Below are 18,193 nucleotides of genomic sequence, written 5' to 3'. Positions count from 1 at the left end.
TGGCAAGAAATCAGAGGTTACTCTTAGTGGTTTACCTCTGACTATGATCTGATGTTTTTTCTCCTTAAACTTTTAAAATTGTATTCTTATTTTCTGTGTTATACATTTTAATTATAATATGTCATGGAGAGGGGTTGTTTTCGGATCTTGTTTATTTGTGGTTCTGTGTCTCCTTTATCTAGATGTCAGTCTCATCCCCAAGGTTTGGAAATGTTTCTGTTATTTCACTGAAAAGCTTATTAGCCTTTATCTTTTCACTTCTAATGATTCTTAGGTTTGTCTTTTAATGTTGTCCTATTTTGATCATTTTATTTTTCTTTATTGCTGACTGAGTGTTCAAGTTCATGTATCTTGTATTTGAATCCTGAAATTCTGCCTGCTCTGTGGTCTAATCTATTGGTTTGACTTTCCACTGAATTTATTTGATTTGTTGTCTTTCCTATCCAGAAATTTTGTTTGGTTCTTTTTCTGAATCTCTCTTTACTGAAAGTCCCTTTCAAATTCTGTATTTTCTCTCTTGATCACTTCTTAGGTCTGCATCGATCATTTTCACAATGAACTTTTTATATTCATTGTCTGGAGCTTCCTCCAAATCTTTCTCCAAATCAGTATCTGGAGATTCACTTATTGTCAGGGTTTGTAAATTTTGGAAGGCTCTTGTTAGCCTGCTTCCTTGTGTTTTCTTGAGTCTTATTTTTGCACATCTGTTGGGATGTGTTTCTCTCTTTTGTGGGAGATCTTCTTTTTGCATATTTTTATTGGTAAATTATAGTTGGACGATGATGAGATTTGTTGTTAAACATTGGTACATGCACATAATATAACAATGTATTTTTATCAATATCACTCCACAGTACTTCCCCTCTCCCTCCCCACCTCCCAACCACTGGTCCCTTTTCTCATCTCCCTTGGTTTTCATGATATCTCTGCCTACCCCCCACACCATCCAACCCTTGAACTTTTGAGTTTGGCTTTTTTCGCTTAACATGATGCTCTCTGGTTCTATTCATTTTCCTGCAAATGACATTAATAGGGCCCTATTGAGAAAACCATTGCCTGTGCCTATATGTTGGAGTGTTGACCCTACATTTATTTTTTAGGAGTTGCATAGTGTCTGGTCTGAATCCCAGGTCTTTGATTTATTTTGGGTTGACTTTTGTGAGGGTAGGAGAGGATGGTCTATTTTCATTCTTTTACATATGGATAACCAGTTTTCCCAGTGTGGTATGTTAAAAAGGCTGTCTTTTCTCCAGTGTGTTCTTGGCACCTTTGTCAGGGACCAGATGACTGTAGATCTGTATTTACTGTGTCATTGTTCTATGTGTGTCTCCTTATGCCAGTTCTAGGCAGATTTTGTTACCTAGCTTTGTAGAATAATTTGAAGTCAGGGATTGTGATGCCTCCAGCATTGCTGTTTTGGCTTAGCATTGCTTTGGCTATTCTGGGTCTTTTAGTCTTCCACATGAATTTTAGGACTATTTTTTCTAGTTCTATGAAGAATGTCATTGGTATTTTGATGGGAATTACATTGAATTTGCATATTGCTTTTGGTAGTATGGCCATTTTAATAATATTAATTCTGCATATCCATGAACATGGAAGGTCTTTCCATCTTTTGAGGCTGTCTTCAGTTTCTTTCTTCCATTTTTTGTATATTATTCCTAGAGGGTTTTTTTAGGCTATTATGAATAGAATTATTTTCCTGATTTCTTTCTCAGCAGACTCATTGATGGTATAGAGGAAAGCTACTGATTTTTTGTATGTTGATTTTGTAACCTGCTACTTTGCCACATTTGTTCATTAGGTATAGCAGTCTTTTGGTGGGACTTTTGGATCCTCTAATTATAGGATCATGTTGTCTGCACTGATGATTTTATACTTCTTTTCCATTTTTATCCTTTTTATTTCCCTTTTCTAGCCTAATTACTTGACTGTATTAAATAGGATTGGTGAGAGTAGATATCCTTGTCTTAATTCCAGACTTTAATGGACATGCTTTCAGTTTTTCCCCATTTCTACGAGATTGATGTTGGGTTTTTCATGTATAACCTTTATGATGTTGAGATAGGTTCCTTCTTCACCTAATTTTTTCAGTGTTTTTATAATAGATGGGTGCTGAATTTTGTCAAAGGTCTCCTCTGTTTCTATTGAGATGACTAATTCTATCTGTGTGATAAATTACATTTATTGATTTGCATGTGTTAAACCATTCTTGCATTTCGGGAATAAAACCAACCTAGTTTTGATGTACAATCTTCTTACTATGTAGTTGAACATGATAATATTTTATTGAGTATTTTGTGTCTAAGTTCATCAGGGATATTGGTCTACAGTTTTCTTTCCTTGGTGTATCCTTATCTGGTTTTGGTATGATACTGGCTTCATAGAATGAATTTGGAAGTGTTCCTTTATGTTTCATGGAATAATTTGAGGAGTATTGGCACTTGTTTTTCTTTAAAGGTCTGGTAGAATCCAGCTGAGAGTGATTAGTGATCTCTTTATAGTAAGTAGCCATTGATGGTTTTAAATAAAATAGTAACATAATCAAATCTTCCCTTAAGGAACGTAATTTTTGCAACTAAAAAAACAATTATATATGCATTACCTTTTTCCCAACCACTGCATCTCTAGGAATACCTACACAAACACAAGTGGTATACACACAGGGATTTTTAGTGAGCATTGTCAGAGTGATAGGATACCAACTGTCCAAATATCCATTGACAAGCCGAATAAACATGGGAAAAAAAAATATATATATATATTATATATATATATATATATATATATATATATATATATATATAAAGACTGTGTAACAGCAAGAACCAGATAGCCTGATTTATTGCTCCTAAATAAAGTGGAAACACTCAGCATGGACACAATTCAGCCAAGTTCTTGCCACTTTATAATAAGATTGGCCTTTTCTCTCATTTCTAATACATTCAGTCTCATTTCCATCTTAGACCTCATCAGAATTACCTTTATCACCCTTATTTTCCTCAACATACATGACCAGTTGAGTCATCTCTAAGAAGTTTCAGGCTCCTGGGCGTGATCGCACACCCTTGGAATTCCAGCAGCTCTGGAGGCTAAGGCAGGAGGATGGCAAATTCCAATCCACCCTCAACAAACTAGTGAGACCCTATCGCTAATAAAAAATTCTCTTTAAAAAAGGGCTGGGCATGTGGCTCAGTGATTCAGTGTCCCTGGTACCAAAAAAAAATAAAAATAAAAAATAAAAAAATAAGTTTCAGACTCCCGATAACTCTTTCTGAGCCCTCGCCAGAATTTCCCTCGTGCTTCATTCATGACTATAAAGGCGTTTCCCAGCATGTGCTTCAAAACCGTTCCAGCCTCTACCCATCACCTATTCCAAAGCCACTTGCACACTGTCACGCATTTGTTACAGAAGCACCTCTTTCCTGCGGCACCAGTTTTGTTCTTACGTTTTCTGTTTTGTCCTGCTGTAATAGAATACCACAGACTGGGTGATTCAGAACAAACAGAACCTGCTCAGAGTTCTGCACTCCTGGATCCAGCATCATGGTGCCAGCCTCTGGCAAGGGTTTCCTAACTGTGTCATCACAGGGCATAAGGTGGAAGCACAAAGAGGGCAAGAGGGAGAAAGAAGCCGAACTAACTCTTGTATCATGGTGTTAGTCCCACTCAGGGTCTGATCCCTTCTTACAGGTCTCACGATTAAATTTATCACAGTGGGAATTAAATTTCAACATGAATTTTGGAGGGGACCAATATTCAAACCATAGCACTCTCACATGTCAGTAAAGACCAGATGGAGAACCTGGACTCCAGACCTCACCCTAATATAAGAAGAAATATCTGCCTCTGCCGCAGTCCGGCTGCAGCAAAATAACCTGGGGGTGACGAGCAACTTGTGTACGTTGATATAGCAGGAGTAGGAGCCGTTTATTTAGGACAGGAGGGGTATATATACATTCCACACAGCTTATCTTAATTAACATAAACTAGATACAGCAGTCAACCAATAAGGAATCTCCACACTTAATGGCTTGCTGGTGTTACTTCACAAACCACTCCCCCTGGCAAAATGCCAGGCGCCATCTTGACTTGTTTACAGACTCTAACATGCTTCTCCAGCTGCCATGGTACCAGAAATGATCCAGACACTTCCTAAAGCAAAAGATAAACAAAACCCAGAGCTTCCTGACATAATGCCTAGAGTGCCCAGGATACACATGGAGATCCGAATAGCCGTTATAATGGGTTGGGTGATTAGAGTATCCAGATAACTGAAGTGAGTCGCAGCAGTTCCATGGGATAGGATGGGCTACAGGGAACACAGTTATAAAGATGCTTACACCATATGTGAAGCAATATAGTTATTTTAATATTACAAGGGGAGTCATAGATTAAAGCATCTATTACAAACACCAAATTTTCAAGACGTTTAAATGATGCAGCATGAGACAAGATCAGATGGATTTGTATAAATGCCAGTTCTGCTTCCTGGTTGCCATGAGGTGAGATGCTCTGCTGCACCTGCCTTCTCCACCATGGTGCTGGGCCTCACCACAGGTCCATGGTCTGAAGCCAGCTGACCATGTACTGAAACCATGAGCCAAAAAGCCTTAACTAATTTTTTTTAGAGGGGGCAGGTACTGGTGATTGCACTCAGGGGCACTCAACCACTGAGTCACACCCCCAGCCCTATTTTGTATTTTATTTAGAGACAGGGTCTCACTGAGTTGCTTAGTGCCTCCCTTTTGCTGAGGCTGGCTTTGAACTCATGATCCTCCCACCTCAGCCTTCTGAGCCACTGGGATTACAGGCATGTGCCATCGTACCTGGCTAATTTTTTAGAAGTTCTATTGGGGACTGGGGTTGTGGCTCAGCGGTAGAGCGCTTGCCTGGTGCGTGCAAGGCCCTGGGTTCAATCCTCATCACCACATAAAAATAAATAAATAAATAAAAATAAAGGCATTGTGTAGAACTAAAAGAAATAAATATTTTTTAAAAAGCCGGTGGTGGTAGTTGGGCTCTGAAGGTTTTTCCTGAGGAGCTGTTTTGTTTGGCATGTGTGGTTCTAAAAATAAAGTTCGTTTCTTTTGACAAGTGGCTCCTGAATTGTGCCCAGCCAGACTGCGGCACCGCAGTGTTTTTCTTCATATTCAGGAGTAGCAGAATCTACGCAGCCTACTCAAGTTCTAAATTATTTCCTATTTACAGGGTTCTGTTTTACCAAACCAGAACTGATCTTCACATTGGAACAAGGAGAAGATCCGTGGTCATTAGAGAAAGAAAAAGGATTCCTAAACTGGAGTTCCCCAGGTGAGTAATTGAATACTGGCAGAAAGCTCACTGAGTAGCTAGGAGGACACTTACCACTCAGCATGTAGCCATACTTGTGGCTAAAAATCAACAGAAAGGATACAGAGCAGAATCAGTTTAAAAAGGGCAGGAGGCAGAGTACCAGGAAAAGAGGCACAATCACAGAAACAGGACACACTGGGTTCCCCTGGCTATGAATTGCAACATGTTGTCTACTCAGAATCCTGATGATTAGGACTAGGAGCCCAGGATTTTTATCATACCCTCAATAGTATGTTAAAAGTCTGGGTATTCAGATGGAAAGCACAGGTTCAGGATGATTTACAGGTTGTGTGGATGATCAGATGATCTGTATGTCAGGTAGATAGTTTATAGGCATCTTTATCTATCATGAGTCAAAGTGTAGATGTGAGAGGGAGAGCAGGTGCTCAGCATAGGCACAGGCAGTCTGGGTATGATGGCCTCTCTGAGCAGTGCTGGGACCCTGTGTAGATGTGAGAGGGAGAGCAGGTGCTCAGCATAGGCACAGGCAGTCTGGGTATGATGGCCTCTCTGAGCAGTGCTGGGACCCTGTGTAGATGTGAGAGGGAGAGCAGGTGCTCAGCATAGGCACAGGCAGTCTGGGTATGATGGCCTCTCTGAGCAGTGCTGGGACCCTGTGTAGATGTGAAGGGAGAGCAGGTGCTCAGCATAGGCACAGGCAGTCTGGGTATGATGGTCCCTCTGAGCAGTGCTGGGACCCTGTGTAGATGTGAAGGGAGAGCAGGTGCTCAGCATAGGCACAGGCAGTCTAGGTATGATGGCCTCTCTGAGCAGTGCTGGGACCCTGTGTAGATGTGAAGGGAGAGCAGGTGCTCAGCATAGGCACAGGCAGTCTGGGTATGATGGCCCCTCTCAGAAGTGCTGGGAACCTTGGGAATACTCTTGAAGTCTAAGTTCCCAGATACTAGCCCAGGGCTTACCTTGAAGCAGTCCTGTCTCAGGCCTGCTGTATCATCTTTTGTTTGCACAAAGGCTACTCAGACCCGCAGCATAATACAGAGTAAGACAGATGCCTGTGCTACATCAACTAATATAAATGGGTTACATTCTCATTTTAAAAGGAAATGATGCCATGTTGGCTTAAAGAGATAGTTCAGACTAAGTTATGAGTTGTTAAACCAATAAGCATAACCATGTTTATCTCACTCATACTAAATGTTCAGATCAAAGAACAGATGAGGAAAGGGACATTTTAATAATGCTAGAGACAATTTTAAAAGAATATATGAGTTTTGAATATTTATCCACCAAATAAATTGATCTCAAGTTTTATTTTTTAAAAGAACTGCAAGAATTGTAAGAAGAAACATGACCATATTAAATACAGTAGATCTTTTTTTTTTTTTGAGCACAACTTTTCATTTCTCCAGTTGTATGATACAGTAGATCTTAGTATTCCTCTCTGATTTCAGTAGCACAGCCAGTGATACCAGTTGAGTCTCTAGAATACTGCTGAGCACACTGCACCCCTCAGGACAAACCCTGCCTGCTGCCTGTTTTGGTGAAGAAAGAGTGATTAGAACACAGCCATGTCTGTTCACGGCTTCATGCTACAAGGCAGAGCAGAGTCATTGCAACAGAGGCCACGTGACAAGTACAGTCAGATCATTCACTCTCCTCCCTTTCACTGAAAAAGTTCACTGACCCCTTGCTCCAGAATTTATAAGTCAGCATGTTTCATTAAGATTAAATTGACATGTTTTTCAAATCTCTACTCTGAAAACAAAGAATAAACCTCTTTTTTTTCTTTAATTTTTATTGTTGGTTGTTCAAAACATTACATAGTTCTTGACAAATCATATTTCACACTTTGATTCAAGTGGGTTATGAACTCCCATTTTTACCCCATATACAGATTGCAGCATCACATCGGTTACACATCCACTGTTTTACATATTGCCATACTAGTGTCTGTTGTATTCTGCTGCCTTTCCTATACTCTACTATCCCCCATCAAGAATAAACCTCTTAAAATCACCTCTGAACACTGACAAAATGTAAAAGTAGTTTACAAAAATGTCAGTAAGTGCCAAAAAGTAGAGAGATTATTGTTCCATGAAACTAAAATTTGAATACAATATAATAAAAAAAGTCTGTCTTGAAATTTAAAAAAGGAGCATGTATCTTTAAAAGCATATTTGATTAGACTAAATCAAAATTTTTCAATATCCAGAATATTTTAAAAAATGAAAAACATGCATCTTGGACAACAGGCAAAATACTGCTTAAAAGAAAAATTTTTGTTTATGTACTTATGTTAAAAAGCAAGAATGTTTTCAAAGAAAAGTCAGTAAAGCAAAAGACATAATAAAGATAAAAGTATAATGAGGGGCTGGGTTGTGGCTCAGTGATAGAGCTTTTACCTAGAATGTGCGAGACACTGGGTTCGATCCTCAGCACACATAAGTATAAAATAAAGATATTGTGTCCACCTAAAACTAAAAGATAAATATTTAAAAAGATAGTAAAACTAAATAAACTATAATGATACAAATAGTAAAGCCAAAAAGTGGTTCTCATAATAAAAATTACTATACATGAAAAGGAGAATGAAGCATTACTACTCATGTTAAATTTTGGCTCAGATTTCTACTCTAATCTTGAAATGCTGTTATCTCTCTGTGAATTCTTACCTCACTTCGTGGATGTTTGAAAACAAAATGAAACTCTGTGCCAGAGAACACAGTTATTGAGTGAGTTCTTTTACCGCCTAGATTATCCAGGGGAGTAAAGCAGGATGTTTCACTCTCCCATTCTCTAGCATGTACCATGTAATAAACATTGTAGACTAACTCCAGAGCCTATTGGAAGAGAAATTTCATATTGCTTCATTTACACAATACTATGTCTTTCTAAATGAAATTATATGTGTGTAAGGCAGGAATTTGGGTTGATTTGGAGAAAGAATGTGAGTAAAAGGGAAATTGGTAGAAATGAACCATGTGTCATTTAAACACTTTTGTCTTGGAGCTGGGGTGGTGGCTCCGTGGTACAGCGCTTACGTAGCATGTGCAAGGCACTGAGTTTGATTCTCAGCACCGCATATAAATAAATAAAATAAAGGTTTATTGACAATTTAAAAATATTAAAAAAAATACTGATGTCTTGTCAAAATGAGAGCAAAGTACCATGGACTAGTGGAGTGGTATCTCGAATACATAATGGGCATTCAGCTAGTGTAAAGCTTTCTTTTCCTGAATCACATCTCTTAGATCTTTTACCTGTTGGTACCTAGGAAAATAAATTCAATGCTTTGAACATTTTTAGCATAGGCTGACATTTTTGTATGTGTAGCAGCAGGGCAATTGTATCAAATATATTGCAAGAAATACATGATAAGGAAATGTAAAGTTTCTAGGGCCAGGTTGAAAAACAATCCCTTAAGATTCTGAGTCAATACAAAATAAGTATGCATAAAAAGTAGCAGAATTAAGGATTGGAGAGGGACAAGACTGGTTTGGGGGAAATGAGTGAGCGAGTTGAAAGAAAATTAACACTTGATGACTAGAAAGGGTAACTGTTAAACGTCTCTGATGTAATGATACAGTTTAGTCAGGAAATGACTAACTCCTGTCGATTCCACACTCCAGTTTCCCATTTGTGGAGGGAATTAAAGCATGGCCTGTGGGACGACTTCTTCCCACATGAGAAAATTGATGCCATTATAAATTATGTTGGTGTTGAGACACAGAATGGAAAAAACAGCTACAGCCAGAATAGGCTAATGATTGTCCTCCCTTTGTAATCTGTATTTGACTGAGTGAGAACCTAGATCTGGTGTTCCTCCCTGATGTAAACCCTGCTGTGCACTGATTTTCTTGTTGTTACTCTTGTCATCTATTTAGTGCTGATACTCTTTGTCAAATTATTCACATATCCTCATTTTTCTCTCCAAGGATCTCAACTGTCTTAAATAAACTGCATTTTCAGCTGTTCCTTTCTTTTATATCCTTTTCTCTACTCACTTTTGAAAATTATATTTTAAGATGCCAAATGCATGTGTGTGTTCATTTTTGTTTTCCTCTCTTTTACTACAAAAAAGCTTTTTTGAAGGGGAAAAATGGTACATAAAGAGTATATATCTCGAATTGTTGGAAAGCTAAGCCAGAAACCACAGAATCAGATACTTTAATAGAGCTTTTGTATATATGTCCCATTCAAACAGCTGTGTTAAGTACAAAAATACTTTAACTATTTATGAAGTATTTTTATTTTTCTCATTTTTAGAAGACTCACAACCTGATAAAGTCTCAGAAAAGAGCCCAGAAAATCAAGGCAAACGTTTGTGGCAAGTTTTGTTCACCAACAGATCATTGACTACAGAGCAAGAAATTCCAGAGAAACCATGTAACCTGGAAATAAATATTTTCCCTACAAGAATGATGCCTTATCGGTGTATTGCTTCTGGGCCTACTTACCCAAGCCTCAGCCTTTTGGCCTCACGCTGTCAGTATTCAAGAGGAAAGACTTGTGAGCTTAACTTGTATGAGAGGTGGCTCCTCAGTATTAAAGGTCACCCAACTAATCTTGGAGAGGAGTCTTTTGTTTGCAGTAAGAATGTGAGAGCTCTCCAGCGTAAGGAGGAAGTTATTCAGCCTCAGACAATTCAGAATTTGGGGCAGGATTTTCAATATAAAGAACGTGGTAAAACTTTACTTGAAAAGGCCGCCCTTGTTACTTCTCCTGTGGTCCACCAAAAGGTGAAATCGTATAAATTCAGTACATTTGGAGAAAACCAAGGTGACAGATCCACCTTTTTCATCTCCCAGAGCATTCACCCAAAGGACAAGAGTCACTGTGAGTTTAATGAAAGCAGGAATAGTTTCAGTAGGACCACCCAAAGAACCAACACAGGAGGAAAACCCTTTGGCCACAAATCCCACATTAGAGGACAGCAGAGAATTCACTTTGAGGTGAAGCACTTTGAATATGAAAAAAATTTCAGCCATAATTCACCCCCACAGGTACATCAAAGAACTCACACAACAGATAAACCCGCTGACCTTAACACGTGTGTAGAAACATTCAGCTGCCAATCAACTTTTAGTGAGCATCCAAGAACCCACATAAGGGTGAAACCCTGTGAGGGTGATGCATGTGGGAAATCCTGCTCTACGAATTTACTCCTGATTCGGCCTCAGAAAAGTCAGAGTGGGGAGAAACCCTATGAATGTCCTTACTGTGGGAAAGCTTTCGGTGAGAAGGCACGCCTAAGGAAACATCAGAGAACTCACACAGGAGAGAAGCCATACAAATGTGACGGATGTGAGAAGTCTTTCAGTGCAAAGTCAGGCCTCAGAATCCATCAAAGAACCCACACAGGGGAGAAACCCTTCGAATGTCATGAATGTGGGAAGTCTTTCAACTATAAGTCAATCCTCATAGTACACCAGAGAACACACACGGGAGAGAAACCCTTTGAATGCAGTGAATGTGGCAAATCTTTCAGCCACATGTCAGGCCTTAGGAATCACCGGAGAACTCATACAGGGGAGAGGCCATATAAATGTGATGAGTGTGGGAAAGCTTTCAAACTGAAGTCAGGCCTAAGAAAGCACCACCGAACACACACAGGGGAGAAGCCCTACAACTGTAATCAGTGTGGAAAAGCTTTTGGACAGAAATCACAGCTTAGAGGGCACAACAGAATTCACACGGGGGAGAAACCCTATACCTGCAGTCACTGTGGGGAAGCGTTCAGTCAGAAATCAAACCTCAGAGTACATCACAGAACTCATACTGGGGAGAAACCCTATAAATGTGATGAATGTGGGAAAACATTCAGGCAGAAATCAAATCTCAGAGGACACCAGAGAACTCACACAGGGGAGAAGCCCTATGACTGTAATGAATGTGGAAAAGCTTTTAGTGAGAAGTCAGTCCTGAGAAAGCACCAGCGAACTCACACGGGGGAGAAACCCTACACCTGTGCTCAGTGTGGGGAAGCTTTCAGTCAGAAATCAAATCTCAGAGTACATCAGAGAACTCACACAGGAGAGAAACCTTACAAATGTGATAGATGTGGGAAAACTTTCAGCCAGAAATCAAGCCTCAGAGAACATCAGAAAGCCCATGCAGGATTAAATGTATGAATGTAAAGAATATGGGAAACATGGGCAGTCTCTCACCCAGAGTGCTGATCTCATTGTATCACAGAACCTACCCTGCAGAGAAACGCTAGAAAGATAATGACTATAGGAAATATTCTGTGAATTCAATCCTCAAAAAACGTATGTTGTAGAAAAAGCTTCAAGAAACTAATTAAAAAAATGAAATTTTTATGTAGGCAATCAAAACTAATTCATCATCAGAGAAATCACAGAAAGAAAACCTAGAAAGTCATAAATGTGTGATAACCTTTAGCCAAAGGTTATCTTTCTCAGTTTAGCCCAGAATATTTAAAAGATAGAGACCTAACCACATATCAAGACAGACAAGGAATGCAGGTGACGGATATGGGCAATCCTGCCATAGTCAACCCCCAGTTTGACCTATACAAAGGTAGTCTCCCTTATCTAATTACTAAATGTTGACCGGTAGCCATGTCCTCTTCTGTCCCATCCTCCATCTAGACATAATTTCTCAACCACTCTCACAAAGGAGGTTATATTGTTAACTTCTAGCTAATAGAATGTAGGGTTCAGGGACGGACGAGTCTCATTAAATACATCTCTCAAATTTTCTCACCAGAGTCGGGGAGATATTACTTCTAGGGAAAAGTTGGAGTTCACACACTAGGATGAAGGCGTACCTGATGGTAGGAACCAGGGTCAAGGAAGGACCGTGTGAATGTGGTTCCTCCTCCACATACTCAGTTGGGTGTTTCATATCAAGAAAATAAACTTGTTCTCTGCTGAAGTTCTGCAAGGTTTGGTATACTTGGTAATGACCTAAACTCACCAAGCCTTACTTAATAAAACATAAGCATGTGATTTCTGTGGACATAAGAACAACTTATGTTTTCTGTGTATCAGAAAAGTCCCTTAGGAAACCTGACAGTATCCTGAATGGCCATAGCTTCTGTCCAAAACTCTTCTTTATCAAACAGGAAAATATTGGAAGTAGAAAAACAGTATTTTAACACACACAGAGGAAATCTACCAAGAAAGTGTTATAAAAAATTTTTGATAATTGAGTTTTGAATATATGAACATTTCAATAAGACATCAAACTTTATTATCTCTCAGAGATACAAGGGGAATCAATTTTGAGAAAGGTAGGTAATAGCCTTTATTTAGAAATTTTATATCAAAACTTGTTCATATGAAATATGAAAACATCTAGTAAAATGTACAATATTGATTCATGCACATTCACTAGTACAAAAAAAGCTTAAGAAGAACAAAAAAAGGGCTGGGGTTGTAGCTCACTGGTAGAGCATCGCCTAATGTGTGAGGCCGTGGGTTCAGTTCTCAGCACTGAATACAAATGAATTAAATAAAATTTTTTAAATAAATAAATTGCATAAACTAAACAAAAGCATTGCATGTACATGAGTGTTTTCTGAGGTGTCGTTTATATATGGATATATGCATGCCACTTGCCAGGCATTTGTGAATTTAAACCCAACATAATTGGAATGGAATCATGTGCCCCCTGCTTAATAACTATTCTGACATCAGCTTCAATTTGCCATATGTATATTAAAAATAAATCTTGTACAGCAAATATCTGAAAATTGAGACCACATTCCCTGCTGCCTTCTGATGTGCATATAGGAAGAGCCATTGTTCCTAAATGTTTTCAGTACCTTATTACCTCAGAGTCATGATGCACATAAAACACGGACACACATACATGTGCTTTCAGCATCACTGATTGCTTCCTTGGCCGTGTTAAATACATCAGTGGGCCCTTTTATTGCACTTTTTTATTTCTAGGATTTTAATTTTATTCCCAGGATTTCAATTTTATTTCTAGGATTTTAATTTTATTATTGTTTAATTCCATCTCTGCTGGAATTACCTGTCTAATCCTGCATGGTGTCCTCTTTTCCATTATAGTCGTTTTATGTGGTGGTTGGCATCCTCTGAGGTAAGCAACGGTTTGGGTCCTGTTTTTCTCTGAAGCCACTGAGCTCTCCAGATTTGGGGTTAGTTTGTTTTTGCTACGTGACCTCACGTATCTGTATGTTCAAGAAAAGTTGTAATCTTTCCAGTCTGTTTTCTTTCTGTACAGATAGGAAGAATGCTCTGTCCTGCTCCCTTCTTCCCTGAGGTATAATGGAAAATCATTCGTTAATCTTTAAGAAATGTTTCATGGTAGTTTGATGAAGAATGATGATTTTTCCCAAAAAACGGTGCTAAAATAACTGTATATTCATTTATATCTCTTACACTGTAATTTGAAATGTATTTAGAATCATATATGCAAACATAACTAAAAGTACATTTTTTTAGAAAACTGAAGAAATTGCATTTGAGGTGTGCAGAAATTTTAAGGTAGAATTTTAAAAAGCTTGAAACATAAGAGTAAAAAAAATTGGGGATGTATTAAAATTTAAAACTTTAGCCTTTTAAATTTTAACATGAAAATGAATAAGGGAACCACAGACTGAGAGACACTCTAGTGGGTGTATCTGATGAAGTTCTCACATCTGTGTTAAAGAATGTTCACAATATGGACTGTGGTGTGTGCACTTAATTCAGTTCCTCACCCTGTCTTCTCACAAGACTTTTGAATCAAGGGGTTCTAGCCAAGAGATACAGCAGAATCTTTGCCTTCCCCAGTGAGTTCCAATGAATACTGACAATAAAATCAGGTGCAATTCCAAGAGGAGACGTTGGAGGAGAACCAAGCTGAGTCTGGAAGGAATTACACATTAAATGATACATGTATTTATGCCGTATCAAGGTTATGATCTCCTTGTCACATCAAGCTGAATAGGTGCCCTTATTGGGACAGCTGAGAATATATAACTGGGAATGTGATCTTTTGGTTAGTCATGAAGGTGCTGCAATCATGAAGTCATGTAATCATATAGTCATGAAGGTGGTTTTGATTGGTTTGGTAATATGTGAAATTTTGGAAAAAAAAGTTTGATATAATAACAAAAAGTCAGATAAAACTAGCAATTAAAGGAAAAGGTCAAAATAAGCATTTCCCGAAAGTTATGTAGGAGGCCCACAAGTACAAGGAAAGATAAAATTATAATGTGATACTATGATCCATTTGTTAGCTCCTCAAGAAGGTAATGATACCTACAACCAGCAGTTTCTATTCTAAAAGCAGAGAATTGTTCAAAAATGTCCATGTAGTCTGTACTCACAGTAACCCCAAAGTGGAAAGAAATGCAGGGTCTGTCAACAGAAAAATACACACACAGCAATATTACCTTATAATGGAATTCCACTCACCAACAAAAGAAGGATCTACTAATGCAGATAACAACATGGATACATCTCAATAAGATAATGCTGAGCCAGGCACAAGTGGGTAGAACCATATGTCATTCTATTTATGTGAAATCTAGGAAAGACATATCTAATTTAGAGCAACGGAAAGGTGGTTTGCCTTGGTGAGAATTTACTGAGTCCAGTTTTAAAAAAAAAATGTTTTTGTCTAATGTGATAGTGTTTACAAAGCTGTATGAGTTTTCATAGCTCCTCAAAATGTATTGAAAATGTGTATATTTTACATTCTATAAATCATACCCCAGTACAGTTGATTTTAAAAATCACAGAAGTGCCCCATAATGTCTTTTTTAAAATTTTTTATTTATTTGAATATTTATTTTTAGGTGTAGATGGACCCAACACAATGCCTTTATTTTTATGTGGTGCTGAGGATCGAACCCGGGCCCCGCCCGTGCTAGGCAAGCACTCTACAGCTGAGCCACGATCCCAGCCCCCCCATAATGTCTTTTAACACAGAAACTGCATCCTGACTTCTTTTGGGCAGTAGAATCACACCATAAGTGGTCCCCAAGAGAAAGGAGGGCTCAGATCAGCAGTTGTTTTGGCTCTTACTGTGTCCAAAGGATGAGGTTTCACTTTCTTTGCCATAGGTATGTCCTAACCTGAGAAAAATGCCATCATTTCAAATAGTAAAGGGTCCCTGCCAAGTGTAAAGTGGTCATGAGGTGGTGACATAGGTCATAGTTTGAAAACTCATCCTGTAGGTCAGTGGAGAATTTTAATAAGGACTTTGAAAAATGACTGAACTCAATGCTCAGAGGTCTTCCATATCTTGAGGAGCTCACTAGGAGGATGGGCATGACTGTACTTAAAAATGCTTCAGCAGGAGGTTAGGTAAAATTGAACCAAGTGGTGAGGGAAAAGTCGTCTTTTATTTGATAGTGTAATTTATTTTCATGTTGAAATTGCCAGAACAGGACAGAAGCCAGTAGTCACAACATAGGAAAACAAGTATTGAAGACTACAGAAGGAGTCTGTTGTGTAGAAGTATGCAATAGTCACCACTAAGTTGCCATCAGTTTAAATTGCTGTGCTAGGATATAACAATTTCTAAAGCATAAAAAATAATATATGGTAAAATAGCAAATAAATAAATTGCTTTTGTTGGGGATATGATTCAGTGGTAGAGTGGTTGCCTGTCTTGTTAGTGCCTCTGGGTTCTATGCCCAGCACCAAAAAAAATAAATAATAAATTACAAACCCTTAATTCTTAATTAATGCTTTAATGTCAACTTATATTTAAAATGGTGGAGATGAAGATTTTATTCCTACCTTCCCACTTGCATTAGATGAGTAGGTAACATCTTTGGAAAAAACTCAATCCAAAGATGAAACTCCTATCCTGGGTCAACAGGCCAAGTGCTTGTCTCCCAAAAGAGCCATATCACCTGCATGTCCTGAGAAGAATGGCCACCTGGCATGGATGACAGGTTGGTCAGGCAGGATGTGCAGGCCTCCTGCAGAACCTGGTGGCCAGGCTCTGAAAACACAGGGTTTGAGCAGCTTCTGGGACCAGGGCCCAGAAAGGGCTGTCAATCAAAAGCTCCTGGGATTTCCGGTATCTGCTAATTTCAGGGAGAGGAATTATGAGTTGGGGAAACCACCATCTAGGTGCCCCCCCCAGCAGGTGACCATGATAGGTGGGCATTCTGTGGCCTGCAATTATAGAGATGCTTTTGTCTCTGAACAGTGCTTCCCATGCACCTGCCTGCTCTTTCAAGTGGTCTCTGAGGTCAGGAGTGGCCTCAGCCCTTGGATGAGGACAAAAGCTGCATCTGTGGACACAAAGTATGACTTAGTGCTGCACCACATCAAGTCCTGCTGCGTGTTAAGATGGGATATGTGACTCTTGCCCAGTGGGGTTGCAGAGTGCTCAAGTGACATTTCTAGCAAACACTGGCAATTTTTTTCACATTATTAATTTTGGGGAGGGGGTGAATGAACACAGACTGTAAAAGTAAAATTTGCTTAGCCTGACTCCTTGGCATATTTTCCCAAACTTATTATATTATTTAGCTGTAAGGTCCCCGCTTAGTGCTGCTTTGGCCATTGTCCCATGTTCCTTGGTATTTTATGTTTTCCTTTGCATGTGTCTCTAAGTACTTTGTAATTTTCCTTGTGATTTCATCTTTCATTCTTTGATTCAGAGCATAATGTCCAGAAATTTATTAATATTCCAGATTTCTAACTTCATCCCACCATGATTGTAGAAGACACTGTGTAATATCTATCTTTGAAACTACCCAAGACTGATTTTCTGGACTGACATAGTCTCTCCTGCAGAATGCCCCATGCACTTGAAAGGAATGTGTATTCTGTTGTTGGGTAGCTTACACATGTCAGAGCAACTGGTTTACTGTGTTCAAGTTTTGCTTGTCTTCTGTCTGGCTGTACAATCCAACAATTAGAACTGAAGTTTCCAACTGTGATCATGGACAGTATTTCTCCCATGTTTGGTTCTTGTATTTTGATGGCCTGTTACTAGGTCTGTAAATATTTATAATTGTTCTTTCTTCTTGCTTTGTTGGATGTTTTGCTAACCTGTTGTATTTAAATTCTGTTTTGTCAGATAGAATAACTTCTTCTGCTCTCTCTCTCTCTCTTGGTTCCTGTTTACATGGAAACTTTTCCTTTTTTTGTCCTTTTTGGAACTGCGGGTCGAATCCAGGGCTTTTCGAATACAAGGCAGACGCTTTGCCACTGAGCTACATCCCAGCCCTGCATGGAACCTCTTCCATTGTTGTTGTCTGAACTGATTTCTGTGTTTGTTATAAAGTGAATTTCCTTATTGAAGGTCTCTTCTCCCTCATGATTATGTGGCTGGCCAAGAGCTGCAGTTTGCTGCTCCTGTCTGTCTAGCATTGCAGAAAGTATCATATTATGTGTCCCTAGCCAGGGAAAAGACCAAAATTCAAATTTGATGTATAATTTCTACTAAATATGTATCATTTTGCACTGTCATGAAGCAAAAAAAAAAAATCGTTAGTTGAACCATTGTAAGTAGAGGACCACCTGTACTTACATACAGTGTGACTACTATTATAGTCAAGCAAGTTAACATATTTTTTCATGCATGTAGTAACAGCATCCAAAATCTACTCTGCATAAATCCCAAATACAAATACAGTCTTATTGACTTTGCCCTCCTGTTGTATGCTAGACCTCTAGACTTTTTCATCCAATGTATCTCCACTTTATGTCCTTTCACTACCTCTCCCCAGTTCCACCCCACCCCTGGTAGCCACTGTTTTATTTTTTATTTCTCTGTAGTTGACTTTTTATTTCACACCATAAGTGAGATCTTGCAGTATTTTTCTTTGTTTATCTGGCTTATTTCACTCAGCAACGTGGCCTCCAGGTTCACCTGTGTTGTGGCAAATGGCAGGCTCTCTTTTATTAAGCCTGAACAGTGTTCTGTATAC

The 18,193-nt window shown here is 38.8% G+C and overlaps 1 protein-coding gene across 1 annotated transcript in view; it reads left to right on the top strand.

Moving 5' to 3' along the window:
- Nucleotides 1–18,193, top strand: part of Znf510 (zinc finger protein 510) — a 54,907-nt gene that overhangs the window by 12,597 nt on the left and 24,117 nt on the right. The window contains exons 5-7 of the mRNA XM_058585154.1: nt 5,212–5,313; nt 9,583–11,441; nt 14,940–14,947. Of these exons, the coding sequence (XP_058441137.1) occupies nt 5,212–5,313; nt 9,583–11,441; nt 14,940–14,947 (1,969 nt within the window). The remainder of the gene's footprint in view (nt 1–5,211; nt 5,314–9,582; nt 11,442–14,939; nt 14,948–18,193) is intronic.

Source organism: Marmota monax, unplaced genomic scaffold, assembly GCF_021218885.2.
Source record: "Marmota monax isolate L192 unplaced genomic scaffold, Marmota_monax_Labrador192_F-V1.1 WCK01_AAM20220418_F8-fsc00180, whole genome shotgun sequence".
Classification (NCBI taxonomy): Eukaryota; Metazoa; Chordata; class Mammalia; order Rodentia; family Sciuridae; genus Marmota; species Marmota monax.
This window is presented reverse-complemented; position numbering and strand designations above follow the sequence as displayed.